The sequence below is a fragment of the Manihot esculenta genome, chromosome 10 (assembly GCF_001659605.2).
Source record: "Manihot esculenta cultivar AM560-2 chromosome 10, M.esculenta_v8, whole genome shotgun sequence".
Classification (NCBI taxonomy): domain Eukaryota; kingdom Viridiplantae; phylum Streptophyta; class Magnoliopsida; order Malpighiales; family Euphorbiaceae; genus Manihot; species Manihot esculenta.
The window spans coordinates 3,636,788-3,661,154 of NC_035170.2; the positions used below are offsets into that span (position 1 = coordinate 3,636,788).

Sequence of the window (24,367 nt, forward strand, 5' to 3'; positions counted from 1 at the left end):
AATTAATTTAAAATGAAAAAGGTTTTTTTGTTTGTTTAAAAAAATGTCACATTACATATTATATCATCACAAATTTTTAAATAAATTGATAACTTTTTTTCACTAATTTTAATTTCCTTTTTAATTACTTTTATAAAATTCTATTTTGAATTAAAGTATAATATAAATAAGATTAAGAACTTATAATTTATATAAACATTAAAATTAAAATTTTTAAGTTTATATAAATTTTAAAATTAATTTAAATATCAAAAACATTATAAATGTAAATAATTTACACTCACAGTCTTAATCTGGTGATAAATACATCTGAGTAAATATGAGAGATCTCAAGTTCTACTTTCCTAATTTCCTATCCCCATTTCAAAAAAAAAAAAATAAATTGAAAAATTAAAAATATTTAGACAATTCCATTATTTCCTTTTCCTTTTCTAGTTTTATACACATTATAGAATTATAAGCTTACTATAAAATACCTTTAATGATATGTGTATGTATAGATTTTGTTTTAATGGCACTATAATTTAAAATTATTAAATAAAATATAAAATTATAAATATTACATATTGAATTATGAAATATATTGAGCAGCAAACAATAATTTTATGATTAAAGAAAATTTAATTTTTCTGGATTTTTTAAGAGTTTTATTCATATTATTATATATGAATTTATTAATATTTTTATTTTTAAATCACTATAAAGAATAAAATATATATTTTTTAATTAAAATTATAATTTTGAACAAACAAATAAAATTTTAATTTTAATATATTTATATGTCATGTGTGATATTTTTATTGGATGGTGATGATCTGAGATCCAGAAAATAGATGATCTGAGATCCAGAAAATAGGGTTTTACAAGGGTTCTGTAGACTTAGCCAAAAAGCCCCCTGAGAAGAGAATGTTTCTTCCTTTTATCTGTTTCCATTGTCTGTCACTGACGTGTAACGGCCTGACTTCTATTGGGCCACCTGTCTCTGCGATACTGATACGATCGTACGAGGATATCAGATTTCTACCCATGCATAACGGCCTCTGATTCCTTCCGGGCGTGCATGTGGATGGACCCACAAGACAGACGGGTCGATCCACTTCCTGGTTCTGAGCTGGGCCTGAAGATTGGATTAAAGTTGAGCCCAGATGGGATCTGTTTGATGGGCCGTGTGGACTGGGTCGGCCTGGTTGAGGAAGCTAACTGGAGCTCGGTCTTAAAGCCGAGCGGACCGAACCTGGTTCATGCGGAAAACTTGAAGGCCTCCAAATAATGGGCTGGTACCATGGGCCTGGCCCCAGACCGGGGTGAAGAGATCCAGCGGTCATCAATTGCCCCTTTACCTTCTCGTCAGTTATTGTCCGACTGATGAGGGGGTAAATATCGAGAGTAATAATGACCCCGCCGTCCAAGGACAAAACTGCTCAAAACATCTTTTCGGCTCTTCACTGTTTCAAATTTCGTTTCCCGTCAGTCTCCCCAGAACGTTGGCTCTTCTCTGTTCTACTGCTCTCTTTGCTTTCCTCTGCTCGAAGGAAAGGATCGTTATTCCTGATCCTTCTCCCCCTGGCCTAGTCGACCCTCAAAGAGACGTCAGTCTAGTCTTCTTCATCAAATAGAGAGAGTATGGTCTGTCCTTTCCCTTTTCTCCTTTCTTCAAAGAGGTCTTCCAGTACTTCGAGATCACCCCTCGCATGCTAACCCCTAACTCCATTCTTTTCATGTCTTGCTTTGAATCCGTGTGTCTGAGCTGGGGGTACACACCCACGGTTCATCTGTTCGTTAGCTTCTTCAGGCTGGTTAAAGTGAGTCAAAAATTTTATTACTTTGCCCCTCATGGTGGGCTATCCATCTTCACGGGCTATGAGGACTCCATCAAATACTGGGTAGAGGGGTTTTTAGTGGTAGAGTTGAAGAAAGAGACGGGGTTGGCTTGGGAGCTCGGTCTCCCCTGGGAGGATGTCTCTCTGGGTTGCAACGACCTGCCCCAGTTGAGCCTTACCGATCAGGTCGGATTCCTTCGACTGACTTCTGTGGATAGGAAGTATGACGTCGAAAAGTGCTTGTACGCGTCCAACCTTAGGGATATTAAGGACGCGGGTATCTTATTCTATCTGTCTGTGTTAATTTTGTCTTTATGATGCTTTGCTAAAAATGGTTCTAACCTGTCTTATTCTTGTGGCTCTTGCAGCTTCTTCAGTGAAAATGGACCAAATTAAGCCCCCCAAGAATCTCGTGCTGTCCCGTGAGAGCATGGACGCTGCTCTGGATGCCCTTCTGGCTGGGCAATCCGTGAGGGAGGCTACTCAGAGAGTGGTCGAGGCTATTTCTTCGAGGTCGGTTACTCGACCTCCTCTTCCCACGGCCTCTTCTCAAGCTCCCAGGCCGAGCTCCCAGCGTAGCAAGTCGTCTCAGCCCTCCAGCTGCAACAGATCTAGCTCGGCTCGCCAGTCCTCTCAAGCCCCTCGGCCTCGACGTGCTTTTACTGAGAGGACAGAAGAGACTCCAAGAATTATTTCTGAAGTGGCCGAGGATGCCGAGCTGGAGAGGACGGATCCTGTCCTTCCTCCTGTGGACGCTTCTGATGTGGGGCTTGAAGTCCCCGCTGTTGCTGAGGGGGAGGTCCCCAAGGTGGGGCTTGAGGCCCCCATTACTGAAGAGGAAGCTCCAGGGAAAAGAAGGGAGGTTATTCTTGTAGACGAAGATATCCAGGAGGCCCCTACCGGAGATGCCCCTGCTCCTGGGGATGTCGGATTCGGCCCTATTAATGACAGAGGTGTCACAGAGAAGTCTGGGGACAAGCGTCCTGCCTCCCCCGAAATGTCCGCCCCAGCTCCTGCTCGGAAGAAATCCAGGGCTTCCAAGGGATTAGCTCCAGCTCTCCCCCCTCTTGAAAAGAAGAAGGGTGTTCCTGTGATACCCCTATTGTCTGCTCCTGACAACGACATTTTGAACGCGGAGGACATCACTCATCAAACTCCAGCGAGCGTTGTAGCGGAGATCTTGCGGGAGCGGATGTTCGGGGGAATCACGGAGGCTTCGGACTCTCGTCTGCTTGCTTTGATCAGCCATTTGGCTGGCTTCACACGAGAGCAGACAGCCTTCCGGTCTCTACCTCGAGGGGAGCTCGGAGATAGGATCAGGGAGATGCTCCTGATGGTAAGTTGTTCGTTCTGATTTCTGCTCGTATTCCAATTTTCTTTATTTCTTTGTTCTGACAGCTTTCTCTTTTGTATTAGGTGATGGGCCTCTTCATGGAGGTGGACGCTCGTGACCTCTCTCTCCGAGAATCTGTTGATCGTCGGATCGAGGAGGCGCGTCTGGAGGAGAACCTGTCTGCGACCAGTCATGCCAGGAGCAACCTTGCGGCAACTCGAGAGCATTCTAGGTCCCTAGAGGCGGAGTTGTCTCACGCCCGGAGGGTTCTTAAAGAATCTGACGAGAGGGCAGCTGCTGCTGAAGTCCGCTGTGAAGAAGTCCTGAAGCAGCTGTCCTCCACGGTAGATGCCCTTCGTGAAAGGGACGAGGCTATAAACCAGAGGGACGAGGCCCAGCGTTAGTATGAGGCCTTAAAGGTTGATTTCGAAGGAGCCCAGGCTCGTCTTAACAAGGTGGAGGTCCAGAAGGAGGGGGCACTAGCTCGGGTTGAAGTTCTTGAGCAGGAGCTGAGTAAGAGTTCTGATCGCATTAGAGATCTGGCCTCAGCGGCAGAGGAGTCTAAACTTCACAATCAAAAGCTCTGCCATGAGGTCAAGACTTTGGAGCATAGATGCTCAACCCTGCTCGAAGATGTCAGACTCGCTGAAGACAGGGTCCAGCTGGAGTGTGAGAGGCTTCTGGTGGAGTATAAAGAGTCTCCCGAGATGAAAAAAGAGAACGAGCAGGCCTGTTAAGCTCGTCTCCAGGATTATAAAAGTTCTTCTGAATTTAAAGCCAAGATGCTGAGGCCTGTGAGAAGCGACTTGCGGAGTTCCAAGGCTCTGATGAAATGAAAACTGCCATATGGAATAAGGGCTTTCGCATGTTCATCTCTGGGTATAATAGAGGTCTGAGGACAGTTAGATACAATCCCTCCACTCCTTTGGCCAAACTCCGAGGTGCTGAAGAAGACTCTGATGGAGAGGAGGTACTTTATGGGGAAGATGACAGACCTCTACCCAAAAGAGCTTCTCGCACTGCAGCTGAGCCTTCTGAGGCAGAACCCGAGCTGGGGAACGACGATGCTGGGCCTCAAGGGCAGGAGATCGTGCCTTTCGTGGGCTCTGGGGGGTCTGAGCAGAAGGATGCTGGGCCTCCCACGGACAGCAATGCAAACAATGTAAATATAGATAGTACAGGGGATAATGTAGATGATAATGCCCCTAGACATGTAAGTCCTTTAAGGACTGTTTTTCCTTCGATAGAGTAGACTGTAAAGTAGGTTGCAATTACTTTTCTTTTTAATGAAATTTAATTTTCGAGTTGTGTTGGTATTTTGAGTTATTTTGATTGTTATTTATTTCTCTGGCTTTATTCATACTTGAGCTGTTCTTACCTCTACTTGTTCTTCCCTCCTCCTCGGGCTACTTATTCTGTCTAAACAGTCTAACTTGTTTAATTTTAAAGATTTGAGAATAAAACACTTAGGCGATGTCTAATAAATCTTGTAAGGAATTGACTACATCGCCTTTCATTTCTTGCCCCTCAGTTAATCAGGGCTGAAAACTTAGCAAGAGACTTAGTATCTGACTTATAATCTTTTCTAATTTCACAAGGGCGTTCTTATCTGTAAATTTTCTCCGAGCTGGATTTGCCTTAAGGCTAAGATCTTCAAGCTGTACTTTTTTATAGATTTCAACCTCATTAGGTCTTTACTATGAGCTCGGTTTTTAACAGCTGACTTAATATCTTCAACTTTCTTTCCATTATTTTATATGTATTAGTTCGGGCGTGTAGCCTTTATATGACTGAAGTAAAAGGGATTATGTACCTCTTTAAAACAACGAGCAGGGTTGATCTTCTTGTTTTCAATTCTGTTTCTTATCTGCTCACGCCGTTGAACTTCCTTTCAGCTCATAAGAGGTTTGTTATCTTCATTTTGTTTTTTTGAGCTTTCTGAGCTCGGTTCTTCTTCTTTGCTTGGTTTTCTGAGTTCGTTTTTTCAGGTCGGCACTTTTGGCCTCTTGTCGTTCTTCATCTGATGATTCAGTTTTTGGGTATTCCCCGGCTGGGTGTTTTATTGCTTAGATCTTCCTCTGGGTTAGCCGAGCTGGTTTAGTGTCATTCATCAATCTTTGGGGTCGGTATCTTACTAGCCTGCAATCCGAGTTCGGATTTAGACTTTTTATATCTGCTTTAGTATATTCTTGAGATCGGCATGGCACTTTGCCTCATTTGGTTGTCATATGAGATCTGAGTCCCTTTCTCTTAGGATCTGAGCTCCTTTGGGAGGTCGGGTCTAGCTTCGCTCCGGGAGATCTGGGTAATCTCAGTCTTCCACCTCCCTGAGGTCTCTATGTCTCAGTTTGGTGTTTGTGGTGCCAGGAGATCTTGGGGATCCTGGACTTCCACCTCCCTGAGGTCTCTATGTCTCAGTTTGGTGTTGGTGCCGGGAGATCTTGGGGGATCCCGGTCTTGTACCTCCTGAGGTCTCTATGTCTCAGTGAGGTCTTCTGATGCCAGGAGATCTTGGGGATCCTGGTCTTCCACCTCCCTGAGGTCTCTATGTCTCAGTGAGGTGTTTGTGGTGCCAGGAGATCTTGGGGATCCTGGACTTCCACCTCCCTAAGGTCTCTATGTCTTAGTTTGGTGTTGGTGCCGGGAGATCTTGGGGATCCCGGTCTTGTACCTCCTGAGGTCTCTATGTCCCAGTGAGGTCTTCTGATGCCAAGAGATCTTGGGGATCCTGGTCTTCCACCTCCCTGAGGTCTCTATGTCTCAGTTTGGTGTTGGTACCGGGAGATCTTGGGGATTCCAGTCTTGTACCTCCTGAGGTCTCTATGTCTCAGTGAGGTCTTTTGATGCCAGGAGATCTTGGGGATCCTGGTCTTCCACCTCCTTGAGGTCTCTATGTCTCAGTTTGGTGTTGGTGCCGGGAGATCTTGGGGATCCCGGTCTTGTACCTCCTGAGGTCTCTATGTCTCAGTGAGGTCTTCTGATGCTAGGAGATCTTGGGGATCCTGGTCTTCCACCTCCCTGAGGTCTCTATGTCTCAGTGAGGTCTTCTGATATCTGTTCTTTTCTTTTTCTGAGAGAGTTAATACTCACAATAATAGAGATAATCATTGCATTGTTATAAGGTGGTGTTATTCCATTCATTCGTGTTTTCATAGTACAAGAATTTCTTTTTACAATTATTCTAAGGGAAGTACCTCTTATGCTTCACCGACTCATTAAACCTTATGTTCCTCCAACGACCATGTTGATGGTCCCACTGGACCCATCATTTACTGGCTCCGCTCCCGTTCTTCTGAGTGTTTGCGCTGCTAGGTTCGGTTGAGGCCTTTGTCCCTCCAGTTTCTTCACAAAGTTCTTGAGGTGTCCCCTCTTTATCAGCCTCTCGATCTCAGTAATCAACTGGAAGCAGTTATTGGTGTCGTGGCCGTGTGTGCCATGATACTGGCAGTATTTGTTAAGATTTCGCTGGTCTGCTTCAGTTCTCAGGGGTCTAGGCCATTGTAGGAATTCCTTGTCTTGGACGGCCATGAGCACTTCGGCTCGGGAGGCATTGAGTGGGGTCGGCTTCTCTGGGACCCATGGGGGAAGTGTCTTCTGTTCGGAGGCCCGAGGAGGGGGGAGTCTTTGGTCCCTTCTCTCCCATGGTTGTCTGTAGAGTTCGGGTTTCTTGCCGTACTTCTTCTCGTGCCTCTCCGGCCTCCTTTCCTCCGGGGCTTTCCCTTTATCCGTCACTCCCCTGGCAAATCTGCTTGTTACCAAGGCATCATCCTGCCTGATGTACTTCTCTGCCCTCTTCATCAGCTCGGCCAGTGAGGTAGGAGGCTTCCTGCTCAACGAGCCAAAGAACTCGGGCGAAGTCGTCCCTTTCTGCATAGCCTCCACTGCTCTATCCTCATCCAGTTCGGGAGTTTGCAAGGCCTCCGTATTGAAACGGGCAACGTACTCTCTGAGCGATTCATCCCTTCTCTGTCTGACTGTTTCTAGATAACTCGTCTTTCTGTCTGTAGGCACCCCAGCGATGAACCGGCTAATGAAGTGAGTGGCCAGATCTCTAAAGCTTCTGATGCTTCCGGTCTCAAGGCTGTTGAACCATGCCCGTGCTGGCCCCGAGAGCGTCGTCGGGAATACCTTGCACATCAAGGCATCTGACAGAGTCTGCAGCTCCATAAAAGTTTTGTAGTTCAAGACGTGCTCCCGGGGGTTTCCAGCTCCGTCGTACGCCGCCATAGGTGGCATCATAAATTTCTTCGGGACGGTCTCCTGCTGCACCCACTTTGAGAAGGGTGAAGAGGTAGGCAGAAGAGTTTGGCTGGGGTCCTTCGCCCCTAACTCAGCCAAAAGTTGCTCTCTCATCTTCTGCAGCTTTTGGTCTACGCTCTCTTCTTCCTGCTTGGGCCTTTTCTCCGCGCGACCTTCCTCCTCCCATGTCTCGCTCCCCGTTCTTCCGGTGGTTCCGGCAGAATAACTATCAACCTCATCATTCTCTATCAGCTCCCTCACCCTCCTTCCGTGAACTCGAGCTTCCGGCTCTTCCTCTTCTCCGACTCTTCTCCCCCCGTCTCCGGTTTCTTGGCTGACAGTTCGGAGATGGTTGAATGTAGGCTAAGGTTCGTTGGTCCGGGGCTCTTCCACCACCGGCAACACCTGTACTGGGGTGCTAAGGCCCCGTTGTTGCATTATCTGCCCCAGCCAGTGGGTAGTGTTTTGTAACTGGAGGGCGATGACTTGGAGGTCCTAGTTGGACAAGGCAGCGGCAGACACATTCCCTGCCGGGCTTGGCGAGGGGTTGAAAGAGATGGGTGGTTGATTGTTTGGAGTTGTAGGACTGGAAAAAAAGAACTGATGCCCCTCTTGGGTGGAGCTCAGGTCATTGGGAGTGTTAAGAATGTTGTTTTCATTGTGATTAGCCATCGTGGATCTCAGTGGGTTTGTTTAGAGTGGAACTCCGGTGATGAAAAGATCTCCTTCATTCCCACAGACGGCGCCACTTGATGATCTGAGATCCAAAAAATAGATGATCTGAGATCTAGAAAATAGGATTTTACAAGGGTTCTGTAGACTTAGCCAAAAAGCCCCCTGAGAAGAATGTTTCTTCCTTTTATTTGTTTCCATTGTCTGTCAGTGACATGTAACAGCCTGGCTTCTATTGGGCCACCTGTCTCTGCCATACTGATACGATCATACGAGGATATCAGATTCCTGCCCCATGCATAACGGCCTCTGATTCCTTCCGGGCGCGCATGTGGATGGACCCACAAGACAGACGGGTCGATCCACTTCCTGGTTCTGAGCTGGGCCTGAAGATTGGATTAAAGTTGAGCCCATATGGGATCTGTTTGATGGGCCGTGTGGACTGGGTCGGCCTGGTTGAGGAAGCTAACTGGAGCTCAGTCTTAAAGCCGAGCGGACCTGATTCATGCGGGAAACTTGAAGGCCTCCAAATAATGGGCTAGTACCATGGGACTGACCCCAGACCGAGGTGAAGAGATCCAGCGGTCATCAGATGGAATATCCAACCATTCTTTTGACATGATATTCTGGATTTATCTGGTAAATTTCTGAAATAGAACTTATCAATTCAATTTGTAATACTCCACTTTTATAATGTCTACTAATAATTTCTCAAAATGGGAGAATTATAATTTTATTTTTTCAAATTTATTATAATTAATAAATTAAATTTATATTTTGATATTTGATTAGGCATTTTTCTTTCTTAATTTCAAAGTTAATCATTGGAGGTTACCGAGCAATATTCCGAATGTTGAATAATTAAATCTGAATTTTTATTTTAAGAGAGAATATAGATCTTCCCTTTAGACGGCATTTGTCGCTTCCGTATGAGCCATTGGGGTGTCAATGTAAACTTCCTCCCTTATTCTGCAAGCCATAAATAAGACTTCCTCTCGAATTTTATACTGCTCAAGAGTTGTTCGCAATTTTTTAATATATTAAAGTATTTACTCGTTATTCAGATTGTTGAGATCTGTCTCATTAACCATAAAAGGTGTATTTTGTTCATTGCTAGGGGTGAAGGAAATAACGGTGCCTTTATTGACAGTAAATTTAATAACAACTCGTGAATTATCAGCCATTTGGGATAAGAAAATAAAAGGAAAAAATATTTTTTAAGAGAAAGTGAATAGAAAACTGGATTTAATCCAAATGAACAGAAATAATTTAATGAATTGTCCGGCAATAAAACTAAATAATGTAGTTAAAAAAGAGCTAAACTGGAATTGATCGATTTGTAAAAGAGAAGATGTGAAGTGGTTGGTGTCCTATCAGCCATTTGGGAGAAGAAAATAAAAGGAAAAAATATTTTTTAAGAGAAAGTGAATAGAAAACTGGATTTAATCCAAATGAACAGAAATAATTCAATGAATTGTCCGGTAATAAAACCAAATAATATAGTTAAAAAGGAGCTAAATTGGAATTGATCGATTTGTAAAAGAGAATATGTGAGGTGGTTGGTGTCTTAGGACAACCATTTCGATACTCAAATTAGTAAACTGATAAAATTTATAAATATAATGAATTGTTTTGAATTTTGAATCAGTGTGTAAGAACATTTCATGCTATAAGAAGATGAGATATACTCGAATTTTTTAAAAATCTAATTAATACCGACCTAGGGGACAGAAATCCTACATTTGTAGGTGAATTAGAGATCAGTTAAATTACATCCGCTAATAGTAATTTTTCTATGAATATTAGGCCTATTCTTGAGAGAATAAATCTTGGTGAAGTATCGACGGTTGCGGTATCCTGATCTTCCTTTATATAGGTGTCAGTTTATTAGACTCTTATCACGTAATATTGTCTTATAATGACAAATCATAACTTGTTTTAAATAATTATTATATCGCATTAATATTTTTATATATTAATTAATCAAATAATTTTAATTAAAATTATATAATTAATAATATATATAAAATAATATAATATTTTTATTAACAACTATATATAATATATTTTAATATTAACATTATTATTGTTCAAATGTTAGTATCATTATTTTTATTATTATTTTGATATTAATTATTTATTATTTTAACATTATTTTTATTATTATTTTGATATTAATTATTTATTATTTTAAAATAAAAATAAAAATATTATAATTTTATTTATAAAAATAAAAATTTAAACCAAAATTAAAACTAAAATTTAGAGTTAAAAAAATCAAAATAAGAATTAAAATCAAATCAAAACTTACCGAAAATGTTTAGAACCATAATGTATTAAAATTTGAAATATAGTTTATGAAAATCAAAGAGCGAGATTTAATTTCAGTTTTGATTTTTAGCAAGAGGAGATTTGATTTCGATTCTAATTTTTAATAAGAATTATATTTAGAAACGGAACATTAGTTTATATAGTTTAATTGAATTAGAATTTTTCAATTAATTTTTTAGATATTATGTTAATTAAACTCACAAAAAATTTGTCATATGATGGAAGAAATTTTTTCAACCTATAATGTCTCTGTCCTAAATGCCTGACTGCAATAAAAAATTATTTAATTCAATTGTATGTACAATAATTACATATTAACTATTAATTATAATAGATTTATATAGAACTCACTATGTTTTTTTTTTTTGCTAAGGATAAAATTTCATTGAGGTTAAAAGGCCTCAGACTCACTCCATTGACATAAGTTGGATTGCAAATCTAGAAAATCAAATAAGTAGATCCAAGAAAAGAGAAAGTTAATGAAGCCCAAACCCAAACTCAACTATAAATCTAAGCCCAGAGCAAAATAAACTCTAATTACAGCAAAAGTAGGGGTGTAATCGAGCCGAGCCGAGCCGAACTTTGTAAAGCTCAAGCTCGTTTATTAAAAAAGTTTGGAAGCTCGAGCTCGACTCGAGCTCTAATATTTGATTCAAGCTCGGCTCGAGAATTAAATATTATAATCGAGCTCGATTCAAGCTCGACTCGTGAAAGGCTCGTTCGATTTAATAACGAGCCTAATTCGAGCTCGAGCTCGAAAAGCTCGATTAAGAAGCTCGTTAATAAAACTCGAGCTCGAACTCGGAAAGCTCGATTAAGAAACTTGTTAAAAAAGCTCGAGACCGAGCTCAAAATTAAAAAGTTTGGTTTGAGCTCAAGTTCAGGCTCGAGCTCGAATTAATGATTACACTTTAATCAGTTTTTAATCATCATTAATTTAAATAATATAAAAAAAAGAGTGTACATAAAAAAAATTACGTAACACAATTTATAACTAAAATAACACAAATAAATATAAATTCAACAACATAATAAAATTAGATTACACACAAAGTTTAATATCAAACGAATAAAGTTGATTCTAACTTCCAACAGTTGAAACAAGCTAATATAATTTAATTATCTTCATAATCATCTTCATGCTTGTTCAATTAGTTAACTTGAATTTCAACTTCAACATCCATATAACCTTAATTAATTATTATTAATATACTTTGATAATTATTATCATCTTTTATATTGTATGCTTAATTATATACAAAATTTTTTTATAATTATACTTTAACTTTAAAATGTATATAATTTTTACAACTCAATTTATCATGTAGTACTATAATTTTAAAGAATACTTATTATAATAATTAATATTAATTATTTGTGATTATACATTAATTTTATGGAATCTTGTTATAATAATTATATACAAAAGATTTTTATAATTTAATTTTAAAGAATATTAATTATAATAATTAATCTTAATTATTTGTAATTTTCAATACTATAATTTTCAAATATTTATAATAGTTTAAATTTTATAACTTTATAGTTATTTTTATTTTTTTAATAATAAATGAACTTGTTCATAAATTTATTTAACGAATTGGTTCACCAATTTATTTAAACAATATTACTCACTAGCCTATTTAACGAGCCAGCTCGTGAGCCTTCTCAACGAGCCAGTTCGCGAGCCTTCTCAACGAGCCAGCTCGCGAGCCTTCTCAATGAGCCAACTCGCGAGTCTTCTCAACGAGCCAGCTCGCGAGCCTAAAAACGAGCCAGTTCGCGAGCCTTAACGAACCGAATACTATGGAGTTCAAGCTCAGCTCAGCTCATTTAAGTGACGAGCCTCAAAATTGAGCTCGAGTTTGGCTCGTTTAAAAAACGAGCCGAACTCGGTCGAGCTTTTATCGAGTCGAGTCTCGAGTAGTTCACGAATAGCTTGGCTCATTTACAGCCCTAAGCAAAAGTTGCTCAGGGATAGCACCTAGCGCCGCCGCCCTAGTGAGGAAGCTACCATAATCAAAGAGGTAGGTGAAGAGGCTCTGCTTGCATGCAATACATAAGAAAGCGAAAAAAAATGTAAACAACACAAAGAAGCAAGTTTAGGGAGAGAGGATTTGGGTTAGAAGTTAGAGAAATTGAAAAATCATAGGGGAAAACTATAAATCCACCAAAATGTCGGTGATGGGCAAGGCTGCTGCCTATGCTAACAAAACTTTGAATTAGTAATTTTGAAGATTGGAGTCCACGAATTAAAGATTTAGAGGCTGTTGAAATTAAAATTAGTTTGATTACTGCAAGTAAATATAATCTTTGAAATTAAAGATAGCTTGCAAATTGAATTTGACATAAAAAAGATAAATGGATAATTAAACTAAACTCACCTTTCTTAATTTTTAGAAATTATATATTAGTTCATCAATTATGTGTAAATATCATGATTAAATTGAAAATTTTCCATAAATATTATTATATTTACATAGTAATTTTGAGAAAATATAAGTCGAGGAGCAACACTTCCAAGAATGAGGGATCTTACATTAATTTTGGAGTCTCCATGTGTAGGCTTTATACAGGGAAATCAAATAATTTTTTTCAAATTGTCATAATTTTAATAACAGTTTAAACATAAAACCGACAACTATAAAAATAAAATTAAAAAATTTAATCTTAATTGTAAATAATATCCAAAAAAATATCTCAACCATCTAAATTAGACAGCTTTTTCACACTCATTTACCAATATAAATTAAACTTTGAGATGACAAAAGTCGTGCAAGACTTGCTTTTTCTTAGGATAGCGTATCATGCTTATACTCCCATTTTCCATAATTGACAAACAACTCAACATCACTTAGATAAATTTACATTAATATATAAGTGAGACTTTTTTTAATTATTATATTTATTTTAAATATGAGCATTCACTGATTTAATTTAAAATTAAATTAAATTTAATAATTTAATATTTAATATTTATAAAAAATAAATTAAATTAATTTTGAATAAAAATTAATTTAAATTAAAATAATTTATTTTAATTTAGTTTAATCGATTTGATTATTTAATAAAATTTTTATTATTTACATATTATTTTTAATTATTTAAATTTTAATTAAAATATTTTAATTTTAATTATATTTATTCTCCTTAAATTATCAAAAATAATATATTATTATTCATTTACTGATTTATTTCTAATAATAAATGAGCATAATTAAAATAATTAATTTTTTTTAAAATAAAAATAATAACCGATGATCGCTAAAACACTAATATTCACACTATAATTAGGCTCAAAACTCATCAGAGTTTATTAGGCAAACTGACCATTAATATACAACCTAATCCACAATCGAGCAGGCCGAACTGAAGAGAGACCTGACTCATCTGGCATGATGGAAAAGTAAGAAAACAGGCTCAGTTATGTCACGACTCTATCAGCATGGTCACCGGAGAAAAATTAAATGGCCGATGATGGTGAAAAGATAGATACATGTCCGTATATACACCTATATCTAATAACGACAGGTGATATTATAATAAGATGTCAGTTATGCATTGCCATTAGAGAATGAAAAAAAAAATCGAAAAAATTATAAACCATTCAAGTTAAACTCATTCACCCATATTAAAACCTTATCTTCTTCTGTATATCAAATTATCCATACCAAATTAAAATAAATAAAAAATTATATCCATACCAAATTAAAATAAATAAATAATTAAATTAAAATTTTAAATTTATTTAGATTAATAATCTTTTTGATTTCAAACGACTACTTTTCACCGTAATTCATAATTATATTCTATTTTAGAGAAAACTTAATAAAAAATAATGTTCATATTATATTTTTATTTTATTAATTTTAAACAAATATTCAAATTATATTCATTTTACTATCTATAAAATATTAATTTTTTGAATTTATGATCAACCCTTTCAACAATACTATGTTAAAAAAGTTGAATCAATCGAACCAAATTTTTAAAAAAAAATATAACTGAATTAAATTTATCGCTATACTCTTGCATGTTTTTTTAATAGTCAATTAAGGTAAACTTTGGTATGCCTTTTAAATATTTTTAAAAAATTTAACTTTATGGAAGAACTCTTTCGCAAGATAACAATAAAAACTACTTTTTAAATACGGTTGGCGAAGCAAAGATGGATTAGGTATACTATAGTGGAGCCACATGGAATAAAATAAGGCAATATAATAATATATCTACCATTCCAATAGAATCCGATTATATTATAAACTAATAAATTGATTTTTTTAATATTAATTAACATATTTGGTTATTGATCCAATTAAATTAAATTAAAAATTTAATTTAATTTTTTATTTATTTTAGTTTGATTTAATTTTTAATTTAAAAAATTTTAATTATTTCAGTTTAGTTCTATTTTGATAAAAAAAAATAAAAAAATTAAACCGAATCGAGGTTAAAATATTTCAATTAAATTTTAAAATATTAAAAATAAAATATAAAAAATAAAAAATTTATAAAAAATTTAAATTAATCAAACCAAATCAAATCAGATCGATTCGATTTCTCATTAAAATCAGTTCAGTTTAATTTTTATAAATACTAAAATTTCAATTTTCAATTTATTCAATTCGATTCGATTTTGAACAAAACTGCTCACTCTACTCACAATAATATCAGATTAAAAAATATATATATTTAATATAATCATCAGCTGCATAACCATTCTATTTTAGTTATCAATTATGATTAAATTTGTTTGGTAATGTCATTATTTAAAAGAAAAATATTAAATTATAGTTAAATATATATTTGCCCCCTTTTAACTTCATCAAATAAAATCTTGTGATACAATTAAATTATTTAAAACTATAATTAAATTACTTTATAGTATTAAAATAAATTAGTGATAATATATATTTATAAAATTTAAAATACTATTTAATTTTATTAATATCAATTGATAACATAATAATTAGATATAATGTATAAATTTTGAAATTATAAAAAACATTCTTTTTATATTTAAATTTGTATACAGATATTATAAAATGTTCACACTATTTGCTGATTAACATTATGATATTATTTTAATTTTATTTTTTTATTAATTTACGTGTGCTATTCGATATTTTTAAATATCAGTGACTATTTTTTTTATCATATTTATTTTGAATTTAAATAATAAAGAAAAGAATAAATGTAAGTATGAATCATAATTAGAGGTCAACACTATTCAATTCAAATTGAAAAATTGATCGAATTGAATTAATTTAAAAATTTAGTTCGATTTTTTATTTATTTCGGTTTGATTTAATTTTTAATTTTAAAATTTTTAATTATTTTAGTTCGGTTCGATTTTAATAAAAAAATAAAAAAATCAAATTGAACTGATTAATTATAACAATATACTATATTCAATAATATAAAATGATTAGATTATATTAAAATTAAAATATTTCAATTAAATTTTAAAATATTAAAATTAAAATATAAAAATAAAAAATTATTAAAAATTCAAACTGATCAAACTGAATCAGATCAATTCGATTCGATTTAATTTCTAACTAAAATTGATTTAATTTAATTTTTATAAATATTAAAATTTCAAATTTCAATTTATTCAATTCAATTTAATTTTAAATCCAATCCACTCATTGCCGACCACAATCTGAATTTAACAACCTCATTTATTTATTTATAAAGATAACTACAAAAATATTAATAAAAATGGAAAAAAGTGGTCCTGGTTGGTAGTGGTGTGAAACATTTTTCTATTTTTCTTTTTTCAAAAATTGCTTTTAGAAAACGTAACTTACAATTTAGGACCTGTGTGGATTGATCGATAAGATAAAAGACAATAATAGTGAAAAAAAATGCAATTTTAAAAAATATAAGATAGAAAATAAATTTAAAAAATAGAGTTATTTGGAAAAAAAAAAGTGAACAGTACATAAATAAAGTTATATATTTTTTTGTAATAATTTATTTTAATTGTAAATAAAAGCAAACTAGATTTTTTTACTATTTCAAAAAAATATTTTTATTTCAAACGTTAAGATAAAGAAATAAAAATAATTTTTTATTTAATTTAATTTTTGTTTCTTTACTCATCACTCTTTATTTAAAGAGGTTTTCTAAAAATAGGCTGGCGGCAGTAAAAATTAGGTAATAAAATTATTCTTAATTAATTTGATTGATGGGTCCCTATTAAATGCTCCCACGAAACAACTTGCCTTGATTGATAGCACCGACTTTAGTTTTTATATAATAAAAAATAGTTTTTTTTTCATAATTTGTATTTATTTTATTTTTTTATAGATACTAAATGTAATTTTTATTAATTTTTTAATTATATTTATTTTAAATATATTAAATTTATTAAATACTAAAAAATATTTAAAAATAAAAGATTATTGAATCAAATTAAAAAAATTAATCAAATTAAATTAATTTATAAATTTAATTTATTTTAATTTAATTCAATTTTTAATTTTAAAAAAATTAATTTAATTTTAATTAAAAAATTTAAAAATTGAATCGATTAATAATAATAATATATTATTTTTATAAATTGATTGAAATATTTTAATCAAATTTTAAAAATATTAAAATAAGGTATAAAAAATAAAAAATTTATTAAAAAGTCTAACAAATCAAACTGAATTGAATAAAATCAAATTAAATTGATTCAATTTAAATCAATTTCAGTTTAAAATCAATTTGATTATATTTTCATAAATATTAAAATTTTAATTTTAATTTTATTTAATTTATTTAATTTTGATTATAAATAAAATAAAATAAAATAATATTATAATAATTAATTTATATGTTATTATAATTTTAAAAAGAAAAAATGATAATAATTTTAAAATAATTAAAAAATATAAATAAAAATTATAAAATAAAAAATAATTAAAAAACAATAATTATTATCATAAATATTTTTTAATTAATAAAATTAAAAATATTTATTCCTGAATAAACATATCACCTTTATTTTAAATTGCATTTATGTGTTTAACTTTAATTCCCATTCTCGATGGGAATTGTAATCGAATAAGATATAATTCAATTTTTAGTTGTTTTTTAAATTTATTTTTAATCAAATAATATTGTTTTAATTTAATTATTTCATATTTTGATTCTTGATTTGATTTTTTATTCTTTAATTCTAATTTAATTATGTTGAAGTTTGATTCGTGTGAGGATAGTGGAACTTGAATTATTTTCTGATTGTTCTTCAAATTTTTATAAAATGACAAGAATTACGAAAATTTAAATCAGCATAAAATTTTGAGTATAATTAATAATAAATATAATTCTTTTATTTTTTTATAAATTATTTATAATATATTTAATTTATATGTTAATTACTATATTTTTATAAATTTAATATAGAATAATTTATTTTTTAGTTTAAATGTATAATAAATTAATCTAAACAAATTAATTATTATCAGATTTCTATTTTTTTTAATACAACTATTAAATTTTTTTAAAACGTAATAATAATCTGAATTTCAGAAAATAGAGTTTTGTGAACTTAGAAAAAATTCAAGTTTAGAGGAGGGCAATCCTTCTTTTATTTGTTTTTTTTTTATCTTCTAATGACGTATAATAAACGGTCTATCATTGGGCCACCTGTCCCTGCCATGTTGATTCAGACGTACGAGAATATCATATTCCTGCTACATGCGTAACGGCTTCTGATTCTTCACGGGCATGCATGCCGATGGACCCATCAGACGGATGGGTCGGTCTCCTTCTAGATTTCGAACCGAACCAAAAGATAAGATTAAAACTGAGCCAAAAGAGGATCTGTTTGATGAGCCGTACGGACTGGACGGGCCTGATTGAAAAACTTAGATGGAGTCCGGTCTCAAGGCTGAGTGGGCCGGACTGGGTCCATGCGAGAGACTTGAGGGTCTCCAAATAATAAATTATTATCATGGGTCTGGCTCCAAACCGGATAAAAAAATTCAGCGGTCATTACTTATAAAATAAAATATTAATCGATACATTTTAATTTTAAATATTTATATTATATAATTAATTTAATTTTTTAATTATATATATATATTATTTTTTTACCATAATTTTAGATATTTTAATATCTAATTTATCCGAGAAATACTATCGAGTATATATGTATTACTATGTTTATCGTGATTCTAATGAATAAATGGGACCCATAAACATTTGCATCAAACTGAATCAACACCATCACGTGATCCCCTGAATGAAATCGATCCGTACACGTGTATACTTCACACGAATTACGTACGCCTCTACCTAGACAACCGCGTGCTTTCCATCTGACCAATCATCTACTTCCAAGTGGAAAATAAGTTTCTCTAAAATAAATAAATTTATTTATGTGTCTAACGATTTTTCGCTTTCCCTTCTCTGGTTCAAAAAATCGCCTGCAGTCTGTCAAGTGCCTACCACAAGCAATAGCTTCCATATTTAATATCCCCGAAATACCCTTCTATTGCCGTTAAATTTCCACTCTCTGCCCTCCTTTTCCAACAACAACACGTTATATTAAATAAATAACAATAAAAATAACACTTGCATTACAGAGCTTCTTGAATCTTGTGGCGTCCTGTGAGTGAAACGAGAATGGTGGAGCCGGGGACACATGCGAACGAGGAGGAGCTTTCACTGTTGTCTCTCAACAACAATGGTGATGGCTCGTGGAGGCTAAACTTTGATGGATATCAGTTATCTGCAGGGCATAAAGAGAAAAAGCCGCCTCGAGGTCTCCACGATTGCCTTGGTGTTTTAGGTAATTTAACGAAATTTTCCCTTTTTTGTGTAAATTTTTATATATAGGAACTTTGATGCTTATTTTTTTGGGTATCTGATTTTGTTTTTTATTTTTTCCCCATTTGTGTGATTTTTCATTCTGAATGCAAATATTCTGTTTTAGCTTTTGATGCATTATAATTTTTTTTTCCTTTTTTTTGCTTGTTTCGGTATTCATTTATTGTTTTGTTTGATTATTTATTGTTTTGATGTTTCATCATTTGTTTGTCTTTGAGTGAATGGATCGCAGATAGTGTTAAGAAGTGTACGAATTGAGTTATTGATTGTTTCTTATTGTATATAAGCAACAAGAGGTCGTGATGGGTGTTTGTTTGTTGCTCTGGCTATTTATGGGTAGTTTTCTTTGGCCATAAAGAAAAGAAATTTACTGTGACCGCTACTTGTTTACCTTTGGCTTCCTTTTTATTGGGTAGGATAGGTGTATGATTAACTGGAGTTTAGTGATTTCTGATAAGATATTTTATTAGGGATCATGGCAAACTTGTTTCAGTATTTCTTGATTGATTAAAGGACATATGAGCTCTGTTTTTACTTATTGCCTCTGGCTTATACCTAGTCTTGCTGTGAAAGGCTAAGCTTGTAAGTTTCTTTAGCCACTGGAAGCCTTTTTTTTTTTCCTGCACGTCCACAAGGTCGATCATAGCTTACATGAGTAGAGTGAGTTGACGGCAGCGTTTTTACTAGAGTTTATATTTGTTATGTGACCTCACTTTATGATTTAGTTTATTAGTTATGTGCAGTTTACACTGATTTTTTTTTTATTTTTATCTAAGACATGTGCAGGTGGGGTTTTTTTTTTTTTTTTGGGGGGGGGGGGGGGGAGTATGATAGCTATTTAGCTACATGACTATATGGATAATGGTGTGCTTGCAATTAAAAGTTCAAAGAGATGGTGTGAGTGACAACTGACTTATGTTGGTTGGCGTCTTCAGGTCCAGAAGATGATGTAGCCGAGTACTATCAGCAGCAGGTGGAAATGCTCGAGGGTTTTAATGAAATGGATGCCTTAGCAGAGCGTGGCTTTATTCCTGGAATGTCAAAGGTTTCTTTGTCTTCTTTCCCATTGTTTGAGCTGAAACTGAAACACAGTTGATGCACTCTTTAATTCCTTTAACTAAAACCTTTTTTGCATATGGGTGCAGGAAGAGCAGGAGAGTTTGGCTAGAAGTGAGACCTTTGCTATCAGAATATCAAATCTTGCTAATATGGTTCTTTTTGCTGCTAAGGTTTATGCCTCTATCAGAAGTGGTTCATTAGCCATTATTGCATCCACATTGGACTCTCTGCTTGATCTTCTGTCTGGCTTCATCCTGTGGTTTACTGCATTCACTATGCAAACACCAAATCCATATCAGTACCCTATTGGAAAGAAGCGCATGCAGCCATTGGTTAGTCCTTCATCAAGAAGTGTACATATCCTGGTCATTTTATTGTTTGGCGTACTTCTCTTTTACATCACAAGGCAATTTTAGAACTAAGCAATTAGCAACATACAATTCTATTATTAGTATATTAACACGTGTCATCAGAGAACTAAGATGATGCTTAAATTATCAAATTTTAATCTTAGTATAACAAGCAAAACTTACAGCACAAAATTACAAAGCTTGCATCGGAGAATTGTTACTGTGAAAGAGCAAGAACATGTGGATTACTCACTTCATTTATGAATGCTCCTATGAAACAATGTGGTAAACCCAAAAGAAACCAATGAATCATATGTTTGTCTGGCAAAAAACACAAATTTCCCTGATGAACGCTTCCTCAACTGTGATGCTGAATTCTTTTTTCCACTGTTCTCTGCTTTTCTACGTTGCTATTTCTTCTCTTGTTTCTTTCTTCATGTGTGAGTTGGTTAGTATCTATGCAAGAGCAAAAAAATGTGGATTAATCACTTCATTTATGAATGCTCCTATGAAACAATGTGGTAAACCCAAAAGAAACCAATGAATCATATGTTTGTCAGGCAAAAAACACAAATTTCCCTGATGAACACTTCCTCAACTGTGATGCTGAATCCTTTTTTCCACTGTTCTCTGCTTTTCTACTTTGCTATTTCTTCTCTTGTTTCTTTCTTCATGTGTGAGTTGGTTAGTATCGATGCAAGAGCAAAAAAATGTGGATTAATCTCTTCATTTGTGAACGCTTCTATAAAATAATATGGTAAACGTGAAAGAAACCAGGGAAGCATATGTATGTAAGGTGAAGACACTAGTTTCCCAAATGAACACTTCTTCAACTGTGATGCTGAATTCTTTTCTCCACTGTTTTCTGGTTTTCTACGTGGCTATTTCTTTTCTTATTTCTTTTGCCTGAACTTAATTTTTGTTACTAATTTTCAGTTTAATGCTGCTGTTATAAAAATTTGGCACGTTTTACTCATGATATTACATGTGTGCAATGCACACTGTAAAGGCTTGTAAATTTAGGTCTCCACCAGATATTTTATTAAGTTTATCTGCATTTTTATCTATATGTCCATGAACAATAATGGGTACATCTGTTCCGGATATAAAATATGGAGAGTTTTGTCTCCTGAAACTATACATTGTAAATTGAGGTCTCCACAAGAGTTTGAATTAATGTTTATCAGCAGTTTAATCTATATTAGTACTCATTTCTGTTCCAGATATAAGATATGGATATTTTGTTGGTTGAACTATACATTGTAAATTTAGGTCTCCAGTAGGTTTTGATTTAATGTTATCAGCAGGTTATATGTATACGATATAGCCGTGAATAGTGGTAGTCATATTTCTGTTGCTGATATGAAACAAGAAACTTTGTTTGTTGAGATTACACGTGTATTTGATGCCTCATAGAATTTTAATTTACTGCCATGTCCTTTAATGTTCAACCTCATCATTTGGGAAGCATGTACAGGGGATTCTTGTTTTTGCCTCTGTAATGGCAACTCTGGGACTGCAGATAATCTTGGAATCAGTACGCACATTGTTATCTGATGTAAGTAGACCCTGATGAAATTCCTAGTCCATAGTTGTGACATTTCCATTAAGAATGTAACATTTACTTATTTCAGAAGCTTGGGTGAAATGAAAGCGAAATTTATGCAAACTCCTGCATGTTCTTGAACAGATATCCATCCTCACATTTCTTCTGATGCCTCTTTTCAGGAGAATGGATTTGATTTGACCAAAGAGCAAGAGCGTTGGGTTGTGGGGATTATGCTTTCAGTGACTTTGGTAAAACTTTTGCTGATGGTTTATTGCCGCTCTTTTACTAATGAGATCGTTAAAGCTTATGCCCAAGACCACTTTTTTGATGTCGTTACAAATATTATTGGCCTTATTGCTGCACTTCTTGCTAATTACATGGAAGAATGGATGGACCCTGTTGGGGCAATAATTGTGAGTACAAACCACCTCCCTCCTTCTCTATCCCTCCTTGCTATCATTTTTCTCCATTACTGTACACGAATTAATTGAGCAGAAAATTATATGTTTTTCATTAGCAATCGGCGTAGTTCTCTTCTACTTATTTGAAATTACCATTAGGTGGCTTTTAGTGGGTTTAGGTCTTTGATACAGATATCATTGGGTCGACAGCACATAAGATTACTACTTATTAAATTGAGCATTTACCATGGTTTCATTGTAAACTGTGTATTCTTTCTGTAAATGTGCCTTGCCACTTTGTTTTACATACTGTATGTTGAAGTCTGAGCTGTTAAGACTATATAAGAAAAAGGGGTAATACATTGGTTATGATTTTCTTATTCATGATATGAAGCTGAGCCCTATTAAGATACGAATGTCGGTAGAGTACCAACGTGATTCTTCAAATTGACAGAGTTAACGATTCAAATTAGCTTGGGCTGTAACTGTAACTCAAAAAAGTAGTTGGTGCATGCATATAACATGTGGTTTAATGTTGCTGCAGCTAGCCTTGTACACCATTCGAACATGGTCAATGACAGTGTTAGAAAATGTGAACTCCCTCGTTGGAAAATCAGCTACTCCAGATTATCTGAAAAAGCTCACATACCTTTGTTGGAACCATCACAAGGCCGTTAGACACATCGATACGGTCCGGGCTTACACCTTTGGGTCCCACTATTTTGTTGAGGTTGACATTGTACTGCCTGCTAGCATGCCGTTGCAAGAGGCTCACGACATCGGGGAATCCCTACAGGAAAAGCTTGAGCTGCTGCCGGAGATTGAGCGCGCCTTTGTTCATCTTGATTATGAATTCACACACAAGCCCGAGCATGCACAATCACTCCCATAGTAAGATGGAAATCTAATCCCTTTGTTCTGTTGTTTTGGTTTTTCCCAAACAAGGTCTACCACGTACCAAGTCCATGAAGAATATGCAAATGGATGATGAGTAATTGCTGGCAAAGAGCATATGCAAATGGTTGTTAACTGCAGATTCACTAATTTATCGATTTGAAATCGCAAAGTGGTGATCCTTTCCTTCAGACAAAGGGAAGATGGCTTGGAGAAAAAATTGTCTATAGATTAAGATTTGCACTATATTTGAGAAGTAATGAATTTTATGGTAGAGGTTGATTGCTGTTTTCTTCTGATATATGATTTTCTCTTTAAGATCTTTATTTCTAAGTAGAAGCAAGCATTTATCAATTATAACTGAAATCTTGAATGGAACCATTTAACAGAAACTGTGCAGAGAGTAACAATGAACAAGAAACCAGATGCAGCTGTGTCATGGATTATAAATGGAAGGTACCTTGTTTATGTGTTCCCAGATGAATGTTTCCTCCATGTTTACATCATATACGGCACCGATATCTCCTGCCTGAGCAGTTAGCCCCCTTCATCCTCTGATTCCTGTGTTGCGAGTTCATCACCGACTCTTTTGTAGACTATAGTTCCTAGAATTTTTATATGTAGTTTACTCCATTGATCTCTAATGAACCCAAGTAATTCATCATGATTAAAACACTAGCTAGCATTCAAATCACAAATGGATCAGAATCTCCCGATTTGATTGAAGTCGTCATTCACATTTGGCTAACATTTTGCTAGCAGACAACCATGTGATAATTTTATTTAATGTATAGTGAATAGAGAACAAAATAATAAATTATTGTGTATAATCATATACACAGATTTATACACACAGATTTATACTGATGGTATCTGAGTAAATCTGAGAGGTC

At 34.4% G+C, this 24,367-nt stretch overlaps 1 protein-coding gene across 2 annotated transcripts; it reads left to right on the forward strand.

The window, feature by feature from the left end:
• The first annotated feature begins 18,783 nt into the window (after window positions 1-18,783).
• Window positions 18,784-23,775, forward strand: LOC110625010 (metal tolerance protein 11). 2 transcript variants are annotated; one of them, XM_021770492.2, is made up of 6 exons: window positions 18,784-19,183; window positions 20,157-20,266; window positions 20,367-20,612; window positions 22,108-22,188; window positions 22,359-22,592; window positions 23,125-23,775. In XM_021770492.2, the coding sequence occupies exons 1-6, from the start codon at window positions 19,018-19,020 to the stop codon at window positions 23,470-23,472; spliced, it is 1,185 nt and encodes a 394-aa protein (XP_021626184.1). In that variant the 5' UTR covers window positions 18,784-19,017; the 3' UTR covers window positions 23,473-23,775. The 2 variants fall into 2 exon arrangements, with proteins under 2 accessions (XP_021626184.1, XP_043817087.1); XM_043961152.1 differs by lacking the exon at window positions 18,784-19,183 and adding an exon at window positions 19,663-19,803.
• The last annotated feature ends 592 nt before the right edge of the window (window positions 23,776-24,367 follow it).

Coding starts and splice junctions, on each gene's coding strand:
- LOC110625010 (XM_021770492.2), top strand. CDS start 19,018: ATGGTGGAGCCGGGGACACATGCGAACGAGGAGGAGCTTTCACTGTTG. Junction 20,267..20,366: donor TTATTCCTGGAATGTCAAAG/GTTTCTTTGTCT, acceptor ATATGGGTGCAG/GAAGAGCAGGAGAGTTTGGC. Junction 20,613..22,107: donor AGAAGCGCATGCAGCCATTG/GTTAGTCCTTCA, acceptor AAGCATGTACAG/GGGATTCTTGTTTTTGCCTC.